The sequence below is a fragment of the Mustelus asterias genome, chromosome 8 (genome assembly GCF_964213995.1).
Source record: "Mustelus asterias chromosome 8, sMusAst1.hap1.1, whole genome shotgun sequence".
NCBI lineage: Eukaryota > Metazoa > Chordata > Chondrichthyes > Carcharhiniformes > Triakidae > Mustelus > Mustelus asterias.
In genome coordinates this window covers 106,871,068-106,893,178 of record NC_135808.1, presented here as the reverse complement: position 1 = coordinate 106,893,178, position 22,111 = coordinate 106,871,068, and the positions used below count along the sequence as shown (strand labels likewise).

At 43.0% G+C, this 22,111-nt stretch overlaps 1 protein-coding gene and 1 pseudogene across 1 annotated transcript in view; both read left to right on the top strand.

Annotated features, from left to right (window-relative positions):
• The window catches only part of b4galt2 (UDP-Gal:betaGlcNAc beta 1,4- galactosyltransferase, polypeptide 2), a 352,031-nt gene that overhangs the window by 155,163 nt on the left and 174,757 nt on the right, over positions 1-22,111 (top strand). Inside the window, exon 2 of the mRNA XM_078218681.1 lies at positions 21,786-22,021. Coding sequence (XP_078074807.1) covers positions 21,786-22,021 — 236 coding nt within the window. The remainder of the gene's footprint in view (positions 1-21,785; positions 22,022-22,111) is intronic.
• LOC144498033 (U2 spliceosomal RNA) lies at positions 9,527-9,656 on the top strand (annotated as a pseudogene).

Genomic DNA, 22,111 nt, shown 5'->3' with positions numbered 1-22,111 from the left:
TTTTCCCAGGGTGGAAGAGTCAATTACTAGGGGGCACAGGTTTAAAGTGTGAGGGGCAAGGTTTAAAGGAGATGTACGAGGCAGATTTTTTACGCAGAGGTTGGTGGGTGCCTGGAACGCATTGCCGGGGGAGGTAATGGAAGCAGATATGATAGTGACTTTTAAGGGGCGTCTGGACAAATACATGAATAGGATGGGAATAGAGGGATATGGTCCCTGGAAGGGTAGGGGGTTTTAGTTAAGTCGGGCAGCATGGTCGGTGCAGGCTTGGAGTGTCGAAGAGCTTGTTCCTGTGCTGTAATTTTCTTTGTTCTTTGTAGTTACTGAGTAGCGCAGTGGTTCCCAAACTTTTTTCACTGGGCCGCACTTTCGGAATAAAAATTTGCTCGCGCCACACCAAATTTTGTATTGATAAGAAATACATTCAAAAACAAAAAAAAACAACTCCTAACAGTGCTTGATTCATAACATAGAACACAACTACTTTATAATATGATCATGGGACATCCAGAAAGTATAAAACAATGCTTTTTTAAACCATGTTTAAATGTTTCTTTGATTGTCCTTGAATCTTCCCGCCACACTTGCCATCCTCTCTCGCCGCACCAGTGTGGCGCGCCGCACCCTTTGGGAACCACTGGAGTAGCGTCTGGGTCAGTTGAATAGGGCTGTTTGCTTCACTGAATAGTGATTTCCTACATTAGAAGCTGCGTCCACAAATGCACATTACCAGATTCTGAGACCCCTGCACGGCAGCTGGATTCACGTTGGGTTTAATAACCATATTCTGTTCCTTGCCAGCAAAAGGTGCATTTAATTAAATGTTGGCATGACTGCAAGATGATTAACAAAACAATTGAAAGCAAGCTAAATCAGCCTATGTAAATTGTGCAGCCAGAGAGAGAGAAGAGGGACTGACTGAGAGGAATATGAGAAAATGCAGAAATGGGTGATTGGAGGGGCAAACAGAGACCTGGAAAAATGTACAGCTCCTGAGGCTAAAAGTAATGAGATAAATTGTGTTTGGTCCACAGTAGTAAAAGAGAAGCCATAGAAGAGGTGAAAACCATAAAATACAGAGACGGGCTTGTAATGAGCACAAAATAATCTATTTCTGAACAACTGTTTTCTCCAAACGAACATCAGGGATGATCTCAATAGCTTCCCCAAGCCAGTCCCTAGTTTAATCAATGACCTCACTCTGAATTAGATTGAGGCAGATTGAATGGGCCCTAAGCAAATAAATCTGTAGTAATTGATGGTATTCCTCACAAAATGCTGAGAATGACTAAGGTGCGAGATTTGTGAGGTACTCATGATTATTCTATGGGCATCAATGCACACTGGCAGGATATCAGTAGATTGGGAACAGGCTTAAATGGTGCCTATCATTTTCTGTTCTTATTTAGCTGATAGAAGTTTGAGGGAGAGCTTGCGATGCAGTGGTAGTGTCCCTTCCTCTGTGCTCATTTCAGGACTTGATGGCCATGGAAGATGCGTCCATAATGTGGCTAAATAGTTTGATTATCAGCCTGTAAATCCCTCCAATACACCTAATGGTAGCTGATAAAAGTGGGAGAGTTTGCTGGTCAGCTATACTACAGAAAGCAACGGCAAACCACTGCATTACTTTGCCAAACATAATCATGGGCCAAATCAATGGAAGTCCATGGTAGTCAACACTTTCTTAGGGCATGGTACCTGAAGGATAAGGAAGAATAGAAGTTTGAATTACATAACCAAGTCAGTAGAATATGTCACAAACAACAATCGAAGCATATAGTGCTCTGATTAGGTAAAACTCTGAATACCACAACAAATTCTGGACAGCAAGAAACAAGAGAGGCAGTCCATCTTTGCAAATGGTGCAAAGAAGAGCAAGGCGACCAATCCCCAGTGTTAGGGGTCTGAATTATGTGGAAAGGCTGGATTCTTGGTTTTTTTTTAGCCTCGAGCAAAGGATTCTCGCAAGATAATCTGTGGGTGTATAGTAAATCAGAAAACTGACTGGAATATTAATGGAAACCTTGTGACCAGAATCCAGACCCAGTTTCCAGTCAGTTAATTTTAGAATTGATTGATATTAAGACATTCTTCTTTGCACAAACAGTGATCAATACATGCAAACAAATCGCCAGTTAGTATCGGTAAGGGGAAACCCTGGACTAATTTAAATAATTAGGTGCATGCTGCAGTGATTTTGATGTTACAGGATGATTGAAGAATGGTGGATGGAGTGGTCTTCCTCATCGGTATTATATTACAATTCTAAAGGTACAGCACAATAGGTGGCCATTTGGCCCTTTATGTCTGTACTATCAGTGTTGTGCAATTAATCTCATTTACCTGCCCTATTTCTATAATCCTACAATATTTTTCCCTTCGTAATTTATCCAATGCCCTGTGATATTGAGCAGAACCGTCGTGGGCACATCGAATGCCAGCATTATGTGATTTTGCACCTACTGGAGCTAGATTCTAATTAAAACTCTGAATAGCCAATGTTGCTCTTTAATTCCCTGCGGAGAATGCTTTTTTGAAATGCATGATGCTGAGAATTCTGTGCAAAAATATATTGGTAGCGGCCTGGGATAAATTTATATCCTTGTTATTACCTTAGAATGAAATATTGGTTTTGAATAACTTCATGAGGAGCTGTACCATGAATAAAGATATTGAATAGATGCTGCTTTATGTGTATCTACCGATTAGCCCACAATGATCAGGGTTAGAATGACTTGTAGAAACCTGGTCATTGAAATCTGCAATATAGTTGAAGCTACATGCATGATCGTGGTGGCCATGCAGTTAGTTGGCAGGACGAATAATTTTTGAACAAATGGATTGCAGTTGGCTGTAGATGGGATTTAATTTAAGAGGCAGCAGTCAGTCTCGCAGTCCCTTCGGTGTGCTTTTAATTGTCGTTAGAATTCAAATCACACCTCGGAAATGGTCAGCACTTGCATTGGTTATTTTAAAAGTTTCTATAAAGGTGACAGCTGTCCCTGACAAACAGTTGTACAGAGCTCTCCTTATATTTAAATATTCAGTTGTTTATCCTGTTCCTTAAAACAGTGCTGATGACGCTAGTGGAGTAATTGTCTCGGTGAAATTACAGATCCTGACAGTGCGCGGGTGTTGAATTAACATTCAATAGAAGCATAATCATTAACCAAATAGTGCTTCAGCTGCCATTTGAATTTGTGTCTTGCACACTGGGGCTCAGTAACTCCTCCAGGCCCGTTTCCTTGAAGATGTCTTCAGCACTCATGTCTTCAGCATTGTTTCGACACTCACTGTCTGTCTGGAGTTTGCACCTCCTCCGAGTGTTCCGGTTTCCTCCCACAGTCCAAAGATGTGCAGGTTAGGTGGATTGGCCAAGCTAAATTGTCCCTTAGTGTCAGGGGGAATCAGCAGGGTAAATGTGGGGGTTAGAGGGCAGGATGGGATTGTCGTCAGTGCAGGCTCAATGGGCTGAATGGCCTCCTGCACTGTAGGGACTCTATGATGTACAATCTCTGTGATGTAAAGCAAAATAAACAAGAGCAATAGAAAAGATGTCCTTGACAATTTGATAATTAACTTTGTGGTATTATCTGGTGATCGTGACCCAGAATATTCTGTCAATTACTACCCCAAAACAAACAGCAACAACCATATGCACTGCTGACTTCTGACACAAAGGATCAAGGAAGTTTAGAAACATATAAACCCTAGAGTGTAGAAGGAGGCCATTCAGTCCATCAAGTCTGCGCCAACAATAATCCCACCAGGCTCTATTCCCATTCTCTTTTTCTAAATGGAGGTCGGTCACCAGTGGTGTGCCCCAGGGATCTGTTCTGGGACCCTTGCTGTTTGTCATTTTCATAAATGACCTGGATGAGGAAGCGGAGGGATGGGTTGGTAAGTTTGCCGACGACACGAAGGTTGTTGGGGTTGTGGATAGTCTGGAGGAATGTCAGAAGTTACAGAGGGACATAGATAGGATGCAAGACTGGGCGGACAAGTGGCAGATGGACTTCAACCCAGATAAATGCGTCGTGGTCCATTTTGGCAGGTCAAATGGGATGAAGGAGTACAATATAAAGGGAAAGACTCTTAGTACGGTAGAGGATCAGAAGGACCTTGGGGTCCGGGTCCATAGGACTCTAAAATCGGCCCCACAGGTGGAGGAGGTGGTTAAGAAGGCGTATGGTGTGCTGGCCTTTATCAATCGAGGGATTGAGTTTAGGAGTCCGGGGATAATGATGCAGCTATATAAGACCCTCGTCAGACCCGACTTGGAGTACTGTGCTCAGTTCTGGTCGCCTCACTATAGGAAGGATGTGGAAAAGATTGAAAGGGTGCAGAGGAGATTTACAAGGATGTTGCCTGGATTGAGTGGCATGCCTTATGAGGATAGGCTGAGGGAGCTTGGTCTTTTCTCCTTGGAGAGACGAAGGGTGAGAGGAAACCTAATAAAGGTGTATAAGATGTTGAGAGGCATAGATCGGGTGGACTCTCAGAGGCTTTTTCCCAGGGTGGAAATATCTGCTACGAGAGGACACAGGTTTAGGGTGCTGGGGGGTAGGTACAGGGAGATGTTAGGGGTAAGTTTTTCACACAGAGGGTGGTGGGCAAGTGGAATCGGCTGCCGTCAGTGGTGGTGGAGGCGAACTCAATAGGGTCTTTTAAGAGACTCCTGGATGAGTACATGGAGCTTAATAGGATGGAGGGTTATAGGTAGGTCTAGAAGGTAGGGATGTGTTCGGCACAACTTGTGGGCCAAAGGGCCTGTTTGTGCTGTAGTTTTTCTATGTTTCTATAACTCCACATATTTACCCCACTAATCCCTCTAACCTACACATCCCGGGACAGTAAGGGGCAATTTAGCATGGCCAGTCAACCTAACCTGCACATCTTTGGACTGTGGGAGGAAACTGGAGCACCTGGAGGAAACCCACGCAGACACAGGGAGGAAATGTAACTCCACACAGACAGTGACCCAAGCCAGGAATCAAACCCAGGTCCCTGGAGCTATGAGGCAGCAGTGCTAACTACCAGGCCACCGTTGCCAGTGACTTATGCTTGAACACTGAAATTCCTTAAACTGTAATGCCGGTTCTTTGAAACCTTTGCTCAGAACCTGTGCTACGTACTAGAGTGGACCAACATCACAAAAGTTGGAGCATGCCATGTAAATATCCTGTATTTCCCCAGATTCAGATTGCGTATCTTTAAATTTGACTCCAGTGAGGTAGAAATCACCAAGTTCTCAGAAAGTGAAATATAACTCAGCAGTAGTGATATATTGCTTTAAAAGACCCCACAAATATATAATATAAAAACAGAAAATGCTGGATAAACTCAGCAGGTCTGGCAGCATCTGTGGAGAGAGAAAAAAAATATTTCAAGTCCATATTATTTAAGAGTCATATGGACTTGAAATGTTCTCTCCGTCCTCTCTCCACAGATGCTGCCAGATCTGTTGCATTTATCCAACATTTTCTGTATTTATTTCAGATTTCCAACATCATGGTATTTTACTTTTATTCCACAAATATATAACTGTGGTTTCAAAGAAGTTTTTGCGAACTTTCAGTGACATTAAAGTTAAAAGATCTTGTTAAAAGCAAATTACTGTGAATGCTGGAATCTGAAATAAAAACAGAAAATGCTGGAAAAATTCAGCAGGTCTGGCAGCATATGTGGAGAGGGAAACAGAGTTAACATTTTGAGTCTGGATGACTTTGCCAGAGCTCTGGTGAAGAGTCATCCAGACTTGAAAAAATAGCTCTGTTCTCTCTGCCCAGATGCTGTCAGTCCTGCTGAATTTTTCCAGCATTTTCTGCTTGTTGTTGTAAATGATCTTGCCATGGATTGTTAGAATAATCAGATCTGAATGACTGTTACCATTGGAGAGCTATGAAGTTGGTGCTGTTTATGAGTAGAAGTGATGTCAGTGACGGGAAAAGTAATCTCATTTTTATGTACCATAGATGTCAGTACGTAGATCGGCCTTTGAAACCTTGAAATATCCCTCCAGAAACAGGGGTCTACTTAAGTGCTGAGTATGAAGGTGACTGCGTGGTATGGTTTTAGGTGATTGCCATTTTGAGATGTGTGTGTTAAATTCCCCCTGCCGCAGAGTGCGTGTGTGTTAAATTCCCCCTGCTGCAGAGAGTGTGTGTCCTAAGTTCCCCCTGCCGCAGAGTGTGGGTGTCCTAAATTCCCCCTGCTGCAGTGTCTGCAGGTGTTAAATTCTCAATTCTCCCGCCGCAGAGTGTGTGTATGTTAAATTCCCCCAGTCGCAGAGTGTGTGTGTCTTAAATTTCCTCTGCTGCAGAGTGTGTGGCTGAAACTGTACCACCTCGCCTACCCCCGAATCGGGGTGGGTGAGGTTCCCAGAATAGAAATCTCCGTTGGCCTCGGGTGGGATTTTACGATCTCGCCTGAGCGAGTCTGTAAAATCCAGCCCTGTGTGTCTTAAATTCCCCCTGCCGCAGAGTGTGTGTGTCTTAAATCCCCCCTGCCACAATGTGTGTGTCTTAAATTCCCCCGTCGCAGTGTGTGTGCCTTAAGTTTCCCCCAGCACCTTAGCACTTCTGCCCATATCGCCTGCTTGGTGCCTTATGCCCAGTTATAAGGTACCGTAAAGTAAAATCTGCATTTGTGGGGGGAAAATTGAAGCTATCAATGCAAGCGCAAGGCCGTGGCTGAAAAAGGATTTACTTATAGAAACATAGAAAATAGAAGCAGGAGTAGGCCAGTCGATCATCAAGCCTCCTCTGCCATTCATTTAGACCATGGCTGATCATCAACTTCAATATCGTGATCCCGTCTTCCTCTCCATATTCCTAGATCCCTCATAAAAAACATGATTTTTGGGACTGGAAAAATGGGGTTGCTTATATACCAGGTCGACCTATACACTGCGATTTATGGTACACAAGGTTTGGAGAGAATGCAAAACACTTCTGTCCTCTTTATGACCCAGTGAGCAAGAGATTTATTAATAGAATCAGTAGCCGGAATTTTCTATCCCTGCCACGGCGGGTTCAGATGCGGCAGGCCAGCCAAAAGTCTATTGACTTAGGTGGGACTGGAAGACCCTGCCTGTGGGCAGGGCCGGAAAGATCCAGCCAGTAACAATTCATTTGAAGTTGTGTTATAGTGAAATTTGATTTGTCAATGCAATGATGGGGCCATGGGATATGTCATGGAAGCAGAGAGTGTTTAACATCGCAGTTACAATCAGTTATTTGTGCTGCAGTATTGTCTACTTGGGTGCACAGAAAATATCAACGTAAAATTGCATTGGCAATACCAATGGTTCTAGCTTCCCCTTTATGCTGCTACAGGAGGTTCTATCCTCAAGTGTTGGAAGACAATTTTTTTAAAGATTGTAAACAGTAGCAGAGTATTATGGCACGATCTGTGATCTCCTAAGATCCTTGCATTAATGGCAGGTGGCGCCTGTCATTGTAAACACACAATTGTTATAATTCAGGTCAGAAACGCCAAAGTGTTTTATGGAGCCCACCTGGATCATAAGATTTTATTTTGGCCAGGATAAGCATGATATGTTTCACTTCAGGTATGATTCAAATGACCCACTAGGGAGCTTTTATCAAACAAGGTTTATTTAAGAATATAGTTAACATTTTTCGTAAGAAAATTAGCAATAACTTTTATCAATTACAAACACAAACAAAACAATCACAATAATGTGTAACCCTTAACAAATATATCTAAGATGTTCCAATCAAACAAAAATTTCACATAGACAAAAAAACCCTTTGCACAGGTTTAACATAGCAAAGACTAATGCTCACATGATACTGGCATTGAGTCCTTTGGTTGGAGAATTGAAAACTCTGACTTTTCGGCCTTGTAACTTCAGGCAGCCGTCTGGAAACATTCAGAACAGTTTGAAGTCAGAACAGCTTCCCAGAACACCAGGGAGAGACTCTGGTCAAGAGCAGATGTTCTACCCCAGGAAGGCAAGAAGCCTTGCTTTCAGCGAACCAGTAGAATTTGCAAAACCAGGGAGAGAGAGAAACACTTCTTTTCAGCTTGATGTCCCTTCTAAAACTAAAAACTGCAGCCAGCCAAAACAAAAAATGAAACCTTAAATTCACTGGGAAGAAAAAAAACTGTCCAAAACACCTGACCTTCCTCCTAACAATGCAGGATCATAAAAGAGACCAGAGCAAAAATAAACAACCATACTTAAACCACTGAAGGAGCAATAAAAAGACTTCTAGCAGGCGGCTGGGTACCAATGAAACCAAAACAGCTTATAGCTGCAGAGAACATGATTTTAAAAAAGACATTTTTTAAAGGTACGCTAACGTCGCACAATGTAACAAGGTTTGAATTTACACAATAGCAGGTTTTCTGCAGCAGGGAATCAGAGCAGGAACATTGCTGAAGTTATGTAGCACGGGAGATACCGAATGAGGCAGATACTTACAAAGTTAGCACTGATAATTGCAGCAGCACAAAATAACAGTGAGATTTTTCATAGCTTAGCGCCCCCTTCATTAGCCTGATTCAACAAGTTCTACAAGAAACAGCAGTATTCACTGCTTTATCATGATGTGCCACCACCTTCACATTAGCAAGTAAGGATTGACAAGGAATGAAGTCTCGTCAGCGACACCAATTCCAGATAATTACTGCAATTTTTAAAAAACAGTAACGCACAGACATTTTGATTCAAATTAAAGGAATAAATTGGCTGTGTGTGCGTGCATGTGCGTGTGTGTATACACCAAGGCTGGATGTAGTTTATTTCACTGTTGCTATGCTTGGGTGTTTAGGCATAGACTAGGTTAACTGTCAGAGAATGCTACATATGGTTGGATGTCGCTGATCCAGCACAGACTGTGCGTTAGATTAACTTGGTATCTACGCTGAGCTAGCCACCATGTAGAAATTTTAAGAAGCAGGCAATTCTGGTAATCCCTACACAAATCCATTTATAATCTCGCCATTGTTATGAGTTTGTCATAGTTCAACCGACTAAGCTGGAGTGGAGCCCTAAAAGAACATTGAATTAGTGTGAAAGAGCCAGAGGAATGTTAATGCCTGGAGTTGTATCTGTATTAAAAATGGATTGTATATGTTAGTGCAGAACATTATAAAAGTGCATTGAAACCATTCATTTTGTGGCTTTAAATTAGCCCACCACATTAATCAAGGCAATGGATTTTTATTTTTAAAAAGATGATTTTTTAAAATCACTTTTCTAATTCAGAAATCCTTTTTGATTGGCCAAGAGAAAATAAATTAGCATGTCTCCAGGTTTATTTTTTCCATAAATTGCATTTTAAGTCTCCAACTCATTAATACAGCAGGGAAAGGTGTGATGGAATTTTTCATTTTAATAGATTATGGTCTCTGCTACTCTGTGTGGTTAATATTAATCCTTCCCAACCAGTGGCTGCCATTTCAAAAAGTGGTTAGTGTAACACTGGTTATCAAAAGAAATTGATTTAAATGCATTATATTTTGAAAGTTTCTTGAGAATGTGAAAGAACAAATCATTTCTCAGCCTTTTGGCTAAGATCAAGTGTAGTATCGGATCTGCACTTGGTTGAGGTCATTGGGTTACGCTGAGGCTTCATATGTTTCATATGAAGCAATTTTTAAAAGCGGCATCTCGGCCTTTTGGCTAAGATGCAAATGAGCTCAAGTCTTGGAGGAGGATCCTCCCCCTTCTCCAATCAGCTTGACTCATGTAGATCAGGCCCAGGACAGGGTGGTTTGGTCTCCCGTCCTGTCTTGTCAGCCTGGATCTGAAATGTCTCAACTTGTTGAGACTCTGAATTGGATTTGATTTGATTGAATTGGAAAAGTATATTAAAAAAAAGACCTTTTGGCTAAGATCAAGTGTAGTATGGTCGGCAGCCCATGGTCAGCCGCACTTGGTCGAGGTCATTAGGTTACACTGAGGCTTCATATGTTTCATATGAAGCAATTTTTTAAAGCGGCATCTCGGCCTTTCGGCTAAGATGCAAATGAGCTCAAGTCTTGGAGGAGGAACCTTCCCCTTCTCCAATCAGCTTGGCTCATGTAGATCAGGCCCAGGACAGGGTGGTTTTGTCGCTCACCCTGTCTTGTCAGCCTGGGTCTGAAATGTCTCAACTTGTTGAGACTCTGAATTGGATTTGATTTGATTGAATTGGAAAAGTATTTTTAAAAATCAATAAGATTTTTTTTAAATCAGTGAAGTAATTCTTTAGGAAACTCCATTGCCTGATATGAGTGGGTAAAGTTATAACAATGGTCAGTGATATGATGACCTATCTCTGCCACTCTTTGCGTCTTCCTACACCATAGAATCATGGGCAGGAATTCACAGCCTCGCTCGTCAAGAAACCGTAAAATCCCGCCCGAGGACAACGGACCTTTCCATGGTCCACCCCTCGCCCACTCCGATTCCAATGGTGGGCGGGGCAGTAAAATTCCAGCCATAGAATCCTACAGTGCAGAAGGAGGCCATTCGGCCCATCAAGCCTGCAACGACAACAATCTCACTCACGCCCTATCCCCATAACCCCGCTTAATTACCCTGCTACTCTCCCTGACACTAAAGGGCAATTTAGCATGGCTAACCCACCTCACCCGCACATCTTTGAACTGTGGGAGGAAACCAGAGCACCCAGAGGAAACCCACGCAGACATGGGGAGAATGTACAAACTCCACACAGAAAGTCACCCAAGACTGGAATTGAACCTAACCATTGTGCCACTGTGCTGCCCCTGACCACTGTGAATAATGTTATTTATTGTGTTAATGTACGATTGATATGCCAGTCGTGGGGATCAGAATGTATTTCTGAATTTTGCACCCTTACTGGTATCCAACATAGTGTGGGTTACACAAAGTGAAGGTGTGCTTACCCAGACCTCAGAGCAACTCCTCCTAAAGCACAATCCACCTCCTCCTTGCCCATTTTAATCATCTGTGTGCAATTTCCAGTTAGTGATGAATTATTGACCATTTTATGGTATTCGATATGAAAGACTGCAAACTCAGTTTACCTAACAAGCAGCAGAGGGAGGTTTTCATCCCACCAGTTTCAACTGCATTTGAAACCAGGTTGTAGTAATGGTTGATTATACCATTCAGTTCCCAAAGGTCTGATGCGACTTGTCAGATGCAGCTTGATAGAGAGTCACAGCTGGCTCTTGTCAGCATGTTCTGAAAGGTTTGTAAGATAAGTGAAGAAGAATCAGAGTGCAAAGATGGAACCGTGGAGAGTTCTGGAAGTGACCATGTTACAACTGTAGGTAAAAACGATTTATGAAAATGTACAGGTACATTGAGAATAAACTGGAACCAGTTAAGGATGGAGTAATTAAATTTTCCTGATAATTATAGCCTCTCTGTTCTGGTATCATCCTTTTAAGTCTCTTCTCTGGTGTCTCTGTATCCATTTTGTGATATGGAGATAAGAATTCTGCACAGTATTCTAAGTATGCAGCAACCATTGCTCTATACAAGTTTAATATTGTTATTTTTCAACTCAAATCAATTTTCAAATCTGTTCCTCGAAGAATTGTATGTTCACTTTTTTCATGACCTGCGTTGTTCCTTTCACTGATGCGTGGATCTGTTTTCTGATCCCTGGGCTCCTCCACATATTTAGATATCCATCTTCTAAAGAGTACGCGGACTCTTAATTTCTCCTTCCAAAATACACCACCTCACATTGAAAATAATTATGATACAGCAGGTGGCCATTTGGCCTATTGTGTTCATACCAAATTTGAGTTGTCCAACCAAATCCCACTTTCCAGCTCTTTGTTCGTAGCCAATTATCAGGAAAAGTTAATTAGCCCATTCTTAACCTGATCCCATGTTATTCTCAATGCACCTGTACAATTCCATCCATTGTTTTATTTACAACTCTAACCTGGTCACTTCCAGAGCTCTCCAAGGTTTTATCTTGTAGGTTATTGAATCTCCAGTGCATGTCCAAATTTTTTTTAAAAATTACTGATGGTGTCTGCCTCTACCACCCCTTTCAGTAAGAAGTCTCACAACACCAGTTTAAAGTCCAACGGCTTTATTTGGAATCACGAGCTTTTGGAGCGCTACTCCTTCATCAGGTGAGGGCTACACAAGTGAAGGTGTGTTTCACTCACCTGATGAAGGAGCAGTGCTCCGAAAGCTTGTGATTCCAAATAAACCTGTTGGACTTTAACTTGATGTTATGTGACTTCGTATTGTGCCCAGTCCAATGCCGGCATCGTCACCTCATGGCTACCATCGACACCCCTTTCAGACAGTGAGTTCCAGACCAATATCACCCTCTGCATAAAAAGATCAACTCAGCTCTAATCCTTCCACCTGTTACTTCAAACCTATGTTCACCTTGGATATTGATCTCTCTGCTAACCCATTGAGTGGCAAAATTTGGGAGATGGCATAAACCTGAATGAATGATTCATGAAACTACATAAGTGAACAAATAGACTTTGAGTAGAAATGAGAGGCCCAGATCTACTGGGTCTATAAAATAATGAGGGGCATAGATCAGCTAGATAGTCAATATCTTTTCCCAAAGGTAGGGGAGTCTAAAACTAAAGGGCATAGGTTTAAGGTGAGAGGGGAGAGATACAAAAGTGTCCAGAAGGGCAATTTTTTCAGAGGGTGGTGAGTGTCTGGAACAAGCTGCCAGAGGTAGTTGTAGAGGCGGGTACAATTTTGTCTTTTAAGACGCATTTAGACAGTTACATGGGTAAGATGGGTATAGAGGGATATGGGCCAAATGCGGGCAATTGGGACTAGCTTTGGGGTTTAAAAAAAAAGGGTGGCATGGACAAGTTGGGCCGAAGGGCCTGTTTCCATGCTGTAAACCTCAATGACTCTGTGACTCTACTGATACGCATCCACATATACTGACTTGTAGGGATAAATTTTCTGGTCCCGCCTATTGCAAGAATCGTCAAGGGCGGGACCGATAATTTGATGGACCATTTATAAGTCCATTGACTTCAGGTGAGAATTTCTGGTCTCATGGGAGGTGCGACTGGAAAATCCCGCCCATAGATTTCCATGTGTTTGCTCTGCAGTCGTCCTCAAAGTTTTCGATTCTGTACCTCATGTTTTTGCATCTACACAATTGTTCCAAAACTGCAAACCAGCATGTAATATGAAAGAGCGTAATTTAATGTAGCCCACTCTATCATAATTAGGGTTGCAAACCCTACCGGATTGCCTGGAGTCTCCAGGAATTGAGAAAAAAATTTTTTAAAGACTTTTTGTTCCTATGTCATTTTCTTCGATCATTTCTTTTTACCAGATATAAAAATATTGAAAATAGGAAAAAAAGGCCGTTTGGCTGATAATCAAACATCATTCATTTGTAAAGAGTCTTATTGCTCATCAATTGGCCTAGGAAAGCAATATGTCAGAAGGATGGATGTACTGGCTGACTAAGGAGTGGTGTGTGGGAAGTCACCATGAAACTTCCAGAAATACATTTAATCACAGTTGGCAACCCTAATTGTAATGATTATTGATTGTGTAGATTGCGCATAAAATCATCTACTAACTGTTGCAAGAACAAACAGAATTACATCATATGAGCCATATTACATATGATAAAATACATTTCCTCCAGTACATAACCTGTAAAAAGTGTACAATGAGGAATGGTTAAACGGTATCATGGTATTCTCTTTTTCTATGTAAAATAAATCTGTAATTATAAATATAGAATTTGTATACATACCAATGCACAATATTGATTTTTTTTAAGTCAATTGTCAGGGTGGGGGATCAGAAAGCTGAAGATTCCACTTGTCTATTACATTCACACAAGGGCCAGGAAAGGTTATTGAGTGTCTAGCGGTTGGGTGGAAAAGAAATGGAGGGAATAATGAAAGAGATGAGCTTTTGGCGGGGGCAGCATGGTTAATGAGAGGGAGACACTGCAGAATTGTGAAGGGATTGGGGGAGTGATCAAAGATGGAGCAATAGTAGAGGGGAACATGAGAGCTGAAATGGAGAAATGAAGAAAGTGGTGGGCTGTTCACATGGTGTTAAAGTGAGAAAAGAGGGGCAGCGCAAGACCGTTTGAAGGAAGAGTTTATCGTGGAGAAAATGATGATTGGTTGTCCTTACTCTTCAGGATGGCTCTGGCATGTGGAAGAGCATACGTTTGATATATTGCCTTTTCAGAAAAGGTGGATGTAAGATGCATGACTATTACTCATGTCTCAAGACTTTGTTAACTGTTAGATTATTTGTATATCCAACTGATACTGTTGGGAATCCTTTATTAGGTGCAGTGGATTGTTAGGCTGGTGGACTATGAAACCATAAGTTTACCATAAGTTTATTCAGTCCAGGCTCACTCACTCACTCCAGTGAGTTAGAATGCCATTCTTTCATTTCAGGGCTATTTGAATTGAAACCAGATCAAGAAATGGCAGTATCTTCTGTTTATTGGAGTTGGCATCTGGATAAGGTGAAGAGCTAATACTTGTATTTAACACCAGGAAATTTCTTTAACTTGCACCAAGAACAACATATTTATTTTCTCTTTTCTGTACAAATTTCAGACTGAATTTGTCTTTGGTTTCCGGAAGAATTTGATTGGGTTTCAAAAGGTTATTAATAGGTACTGGTCCCAAACCAATGAGATTAAAATGAGGGAAGTTGGGGGTGGGGCAAAGGATGGAGGGGAGGTTCAGGTGAAATGGCATTTGAGTTTTATATATGTTATAATAGGTATAATGAACACTAAAACATATTTAACAGTCAGTGACAGTAATTTTGGTGAACATATGGGGCGGAATTCTCCCCCAAAAATTCTAAGTGTCGAATTCACATGAAAACTGGAGTAATTCACGCTGGCTTTTTCAGTGGGAGTTCAGAGAAGAATCTCCCACACTCTGCACTGCCGAAGTCACCAGCACGAATATCATTACATTTCAAGGGGTGGGGCCTATCCCTGCTGGAGAGGCTGTAATTAGCGCACTGAGCGGGCTACTGCCCATGCGCCGATCTGTCAGTGCCGAGATCCGCACATGCACAGTGGCCCTGCACTGACGGCCTCCTGATCGTTGGCCATCTCCGCAACCCCCTCAACCCTCGCAAAGCCGGCTCTCCCCCCCGCCCCATCACGGCCCAATCACTGGCCCCCATGACTACCCCCAGGCCTAGCCCTGACCCACCCCTGGCCTGCCACGAACTCCAGTCCCCCTCCCCCCAAGCCCTGTCCCCCACAGGCCCCGCCCCTTGGCCTTGCCCCATGCCTGACGGCCAGTGCAAAGATGCCCCCTGGGCATTGGCACTTTGCCCCTTGGGCAATGCCAGAGGACCCAGGCTGGCACTTCCAGGGTACCAATGCCCAGGGGGCACCAACCCCCCCACCGCCCTCCCCCGGGGGGGCCTCGATTGCTCCCCCTTCACTCCAGTGGGGTCAGGCCACTAGCTTTCCGAATCCCCTCTGGAGTGAAACACTCTGGCGGGGTGGGAGAGGTTAGCAGGCCTGGAAACTTCAGTCCCGGGCCCTCTAATGATATTCAAATAATATTAAAATGACCATTTGAATGGGCTAAATCGGCCACCTTGGGATTTTCCCGACCTGCTGTGCTCAAAACATTAGCGCAGCGGGATGGGAGAATTGCAGTCATGAAACGAGGTGCTAAATGAGAAATGTGCTAATAAGACAGGCCAGTTTGAAAGATTGGTTTTAGAAAGTATTTTTGGCTGCGTTGCTGATTTAATTTAAACTTGCCTGGAGGTTCCAAAACAGATACCTGCAGGCCATTGCACTCGAGGGCTGATTAGAAGCAATTATTATGGAACAATATGTACGAGCTCCACACTTCCACTAAAGGTGTTGAATATGCTGACTGACGCACACAGGCAGGATTATTGAGGGCGAGACTGAGGGAGAAGATGCACAAGTCCTTGGACACAGCACTGGAGTTCCAGAGGAGAAGGTACATCCTGCACCGTGCGGTGGGGAAGGAATCCATCTCACCCTCCTGTCCCTCTCCCCAGCAGCAACTGGTGCTGCTCTGCTTGGTCCCATGCGACTCCCACTCACTCCTCAATCTGACCCAAAGGGGATCCCCTCGCAAGATGTTCAATATCAAGCACTTTTTCTCAGGAGAATCCCCATAATGTGGAGGAGCTTAGCACTTGTTGCTTTAAAGTGAAATCCTCAGAACTTCACGAGTAAGTGTTTGAATGTTGGTGAATTCTTGACAAATCGGACCAAAACCAGCCTCCCGTCCATTGACTCTATCTACACTTCCTGCTGCCTTGGAAAAGCAACCAGCATAATCAAGGACCCCATGCACCCCGGACATTCTCTCTTCCACCTTCTTCCGTCGGGAAAAAGATATGAAAGTCTGAGGTCACGTACCAACCGACCCAAGGACAGCTTCTGCCCTGCTGCTGTCAGACTTTTGAATGGACCTACCTTGCATTAAGTTGATCTTTCTCAACACCTGAGCTATGACTGTAACTACATTCTGCTCTCTCTCCTTTCCTTCTCTATGAATGGTATGCTTTGTCTGTATAGCATGCAAGAAACAATACTTTTCACTTTATGTTAATACATGCGACAATAATAAATCAAATCAAATCAAAAATCAAAAGTCTGCTTTTAACCTCCAGCAGCAAGTGAGCAGTAGAATATACTTTTAAGTAGCACATGAAATAAGCCTTGTTTACTCCTGTTCAGCAGGTCACCATAAGAATAGGATATTAGGTCATGTGTCAGTCACCCAAAGTGTTGTGGAGCCTCATTGAAGTATGTCCAGCAGGTAACCTGTGGTGATTAGTACCTTAATGCACACATGGGAGATTGTTCATCGAATGTACTTCAGCTCCTTTACCAAGATGGTGTGTTGTACTAAATGGCAAAACTTGTTTTCAGCTCCAGGTCCCATGTAGGTCACCTCAGGAGCTCACTGGGCCTTACCCGCTTGGGGTAGAAATCAGGTAGAAGAGGGTGGGAGGGGTCAAGAAAAGCAGCAAATCCTCCTGACCTCAACAGCGAATGAATGTTCCTCAGACTGAGACACGTTGGTCAATGGTGGGGTAGCAACACTCCAAACTTCACCTTGTGGGCCTGAAGTAGTGAAAGGTTTAGGATGTTGGGCCTGTTCTGAACTTGACTCCTCCTTTCACCAGGTGGATTAGCAGGGAATCGGAAACCACTTCCCCACTCAGACCGACAGTTAAAATAAGATTCAGTCCTGTTCTGATCAGAGCCTGGTCCGCATATTTAGAAAAGGAACTTGAGGTTTCTTGCAAGCTAAGATGTCACAAATTAAAATTGTACTTTGTGTGTGTTGTTTGTGGGTGAGTCCCACAAAGTGATTTTAACCATCAGCTTACCTGGTTTCTGCGAACAGTTAAAATTACATCTCTAATAACAAAGAAACTTTTGTAAATGGTATTAATCTCAAGAAATTTATGTCCTGCATTGATATTTGTAAATTGCTGTATAAAGTGATGGGTGGAATTCTTCCATGCCCCACTGGCAAGTTCAGTGGCAGGCCCAGAGGAGGTGGGGGTGGGGTGGGGTGATGTGAATTCACTGGGAGTTTAAAGGCTGGTTTCACACCAGTGTGAATTTCCCGCAGGATCTTCCACTGTTGCCCGTCATGGCAGGTCGGGCATACATCTGGAGGCAGGCAGGAAACTGACTTGGATCCCGCTAATATGTTTCATAGATCATAGAAACCTTACAGTGCAGAAGGAGGCCATTTGGCCCATGAAGCCTGCACCGACAACCATCCCACCCAGGCCCTATCCCAGTCACCCCACATATTGTACCCCGCTAATCCCTGTAGCCTACACATCCCAGGACATTTAAGGGGCAATTTTAGCATGGCCAATCAACCTCATCCGCAAATAGGGTGCAGATGAAGGCCTGGCCTGAATCTCTTCCCCCCTCCCCGCCCCCACCGCCACCCCTATCCCTGCCACCCCTGATTCTCTGCGACACTTCCGGGAAAAAACACCGGTCCAAACTGCAGTTTTTTCACATACTTGACTTTGCAAGGGATGTATTGAATTTTTTGAAGTAGACCCTTGTCAGAAGTCCCAGTAAACTGCTGGAGTATACTGAACGGTAGGATGAGGTTTTATTTTAACAACCCAACAACTGTTTTTGTTGAAATATCAGACTTGACGCCTAGCTGTTCATCAGCGCAAACGATAGTAGCGGCAGCTAAAATAACCAACAATCTAATTGGGTAAATCATTTTGTGGTATTATTCATTTGAGGGAAATAAAGATAAATTAATTTGCTTTTGTAACATTTAATGTGTTTGTCAATTTTGTAATTTGTCGTGAGTTATCATTTTAAATATGGGCTTTGGCCTTGGAAACGGAGTTTTAATTAATGACACTTGTGTTTGACAGAAATATTTGCAGGGAATAAATAATTTCCACTGTCGCTGTGGCCCCAAAGTTTATCTGAACTATGTCGGTGACACAATTTACATAACCAGCTCCAACTTAATTGCATGATTTGCATAATGTGCTCAGCAAATATCTCATGAGGCCATAATTCTTCTTGCATATGTTAAGCAAAACATGGCAACAGCAGAATTGCATGCACTAACTATAAAATCAAAACAACTGACCCAGTATGACATAGGATATCCCAAATGATTATACTATATATGTGGACCAGGAGTTTAATGTTCATGTTCAAGTCCTATTGCAGTCAGACACTTACCACACGTTTTGTGGAGTTTGAATTGGAAGGGAATACAATGATCTTTTTTATTACGTGACAGAAATTAGTTTCTATTCCTTTAATCCATGGGAGAAAAACCTTTCACTGTGTTCTATTGAGGTTTGCATCATAATTGTAATGTCGGCATGTAAAAGGAAGTGAAGAATTGGTAGCATCATACCAAGGAAACTGTTAGTCCACTTCAGAGTTCACTTGCCAGCCAATCAACACTCTCTTCCCATGCAATATAAATTGTTGTTCCCTCTACAATTGTATAGTATCTTTAACAACAGGTGACCACCAGGTAGATTAACAAATAAATGGTTTATTGAGATAAATAACTATTTACAGAGGGTGATGAAAAGGCTACCATACTGTGGTGAACCATCGTTGGTTACCACTGGGGGTTGTTCTTATGTTACTGTTGGGTTAGGGTGTTGTCACTGTGGGGGTTGTACAATGTTGTTGGGTTAGGGTGTTTACCTGTTGTAAATGTTATTATGGCACATCCCGGTGGGGCCCCGCCTCCGGAGGAGAGGTATAAGACCCTCTGCTCCGGCAGGACCCCTTCAGTCTGAACTGGTGTATTCGTGTTAGTTAGTTCCATTGTTAGACAATAAAAGCCTTCAATACTGAAGCCTTGTTCCACGTGCTTGATTGTCGCGCATCACATACTCCACAACTCCAGTCTCCTAACAACCAGGGAAACACCACACTCCGTCATTGGAACTACTGAGTCCCGATAGGCTGACTGAGTCACATGAACCACAGATCGCTCACCCCTTAAAGGGGCATGCCACTACAAATTGGTATTTTTGCAAATCTGTCCTGATGTGTGCAAGATGAAGAGCTTCGACAGCAGGTCTTTTTGTTTTAGCAGTACTCAAGTTCTGGACTATCAAATGACAAATGGTTAGTCCTGGGAGAATCTTATTGGGAGTTCAGTTAACAGATGTGGACACTGACCATGATATTGTGGTGTGTAATGCATTGAATTCAACTTATTGAAGTTAGCTTATTCCTGTTGAGCTGCTTTCATTGTTTTGTTTTCTTTAATTTTACTGTCGGGAGATTGATACCTTCTAAGCTCCATTTTGGTGATGTGGACAAGGAAATTACTGGTGGTTACTGAGCAGGGCAAGGTTTGGTACAAGGTGCAAAAGAATGAGTAGGCAGCCTGCTTCTTGGCTTCTGCCAGCGCTGCCTGTCAGAGTTGATGTACAAGAGACCCTTGGGGTGACTTGTCCACTTGAGGTTTCTCTTTGATACCAGGGCTAGGATTAGAAACTTCTACCCTATACTATAATGAATTGAAACTCTTAGTTAGCAGGATTTTCTGATCTCGTCCCTACCCACCCCGCTGCTAGCGAAAAGGAAGAATTTGGCACTTACCCAAAGCTCCATACATTGCAACAACACTGGAGATTTCCAGCTGTGGACAAGGTTGGAGATTTACGGCGTTATACTCAATCTCTAAGAGTTGCTTGTTAATGTTAGTACTTCGGACTAGTCTGGCGGGTAATGAAGTCCCCAGAGATTGTTCTTCATGTGTTCATTGATCGCAGTGATATTCTGAGCAGGAATAGCCTTTACAGAGAAAAACAGTGTGATTCTCCAAATCCACGTAGACAGCTATATTTCAGCCTACTACCATCCCATCTGCCCCATTTCAATACAGAGGACTAATTATGAAGCTAAGCATTATTCCTGAATAATCCACGTTTCTATCTACTAAATCGCCTTTCAAAGCAAGCTGCTTTAAGTCAGAATCCAAATCCACCTACTTCTGGCTTTATTGGGAGCGGGAGGCAGTTGGGTGGCCAACTGTTCAGAGGTTAGCAATTTAATGTTATAATGAGACAATGAGCCTCTTTTTTTTACAGTTTTGAATTTAGCTATGGATGGCCTGGTTTCCCAAGCCTCAAAAGAACTCAGCAACTAGATCCTGGCTGGGTGGCTGGATCTTCTTTTCTTTATTCATGCGTTCATGAGATGTGGGCCTTGTTGGCTCATCTCTAATTGTCCTTGAGAAGGTGGTGGTGAGCCATTTTCTTGAACTGTTGCAGTACATGTGGTGTAGGGGAGGTGATGGCCTGGTGGTATTATCATTAGACTATTAATCTAGAAACTCAGCGAATGTTCTGGGGACCAGGGTTTGAATCCCGCCATGGCTGGTGATGGCATTTGAATTCAATAAAAAAAAATCTGGAATTAAGAATCTGCTGATGACCATGAAACCATTGTCAATTGTTGGAAAAACTCACCTGGTTTGCTAATGTCCTTTAGGAAAGGAAATCTGCCATCCTTACCTGGTCTGGCCTACATGTGATTTAGGACTGAGTTGGGGAGGAACTTCTTCACCCAAAGTGTTGTGAATCTGTGGAATTCCCTGCCCAGTGAAGTAGTTGAAGCTACCGCATTGAATGTTTTTAAGGCAAAGATAGATAGATTTTTGAACAATAAAGGGTTATGGTGAACGGGCGGGTAAGTGGGGCTGAGTCCACAAAAAGATCAGCCATGATCTTATTGAATGGCTCGAGGGGCCAGATAGCCTACACCTGCTCCGACTTCTTATGTTCTTAAGCCACTCAGTTCAAGGGCAGCTCGGGATGGGCAATAAATGTTGGCCAGCCAGCAGCACCCATGTCTCATGAGTGAAAAATAACAAAACATCCACAGTGCTGTTTGGAAGTCAGGATTTTTACTCAACAATGGTGAAGGACCGGCAATGCATTTCTCAGTCAGGATTGTGTATGACTTGGAGGGGAACTTGCAGGATCCAGGGCACAAATGCCTTCATGATCTGTTGTGCCTGCCTGGGCAACCCCTGCAATTGGGAACCCATCAACATAGGAGAATCTTGCAAGTTTCCCATGTTTTAGAGCAACCCCCTCACCCCCTGTCCCCTCTCCCACAACCCCACCTCCATCCCTGACAGACCAGGTGAGTGAAAATCCAGACTACTGGCCTGCGAGGTTGACTGATTTACTGCCTTTCCGTAACAAAAGAAAAACTTTCATTACAAATACGTGGGTAGAAATTAACCACTTTTCATTTTCTAAAATTATGTTACAGTTGGAAGATTGCTCATAGAATTCAGTTCCCTGATGACAATGGAGAAGGTTCAGCGAGAGAACCCGGATGTACGAGAGGGTGGCAAATACAAGCCTTCAGACTGTATAGCCAAGCAAAGAGTCGCCATCATAATTCCATTCAGGCACAGGGAACATCACTTGAAGTTCTGGCTGCATTACTTACATCCCATTCTCCGCAGACAGAAAATCAACTATGGGATTTATATTATAAACCAGGTAAGTCCCCAACCATATAGTCCTATTTTGAGGCAGTTGTGTCCTATTATAAGCTAAGGGTTTCACTAGAGCTAATTAAGAGTTGTTCAT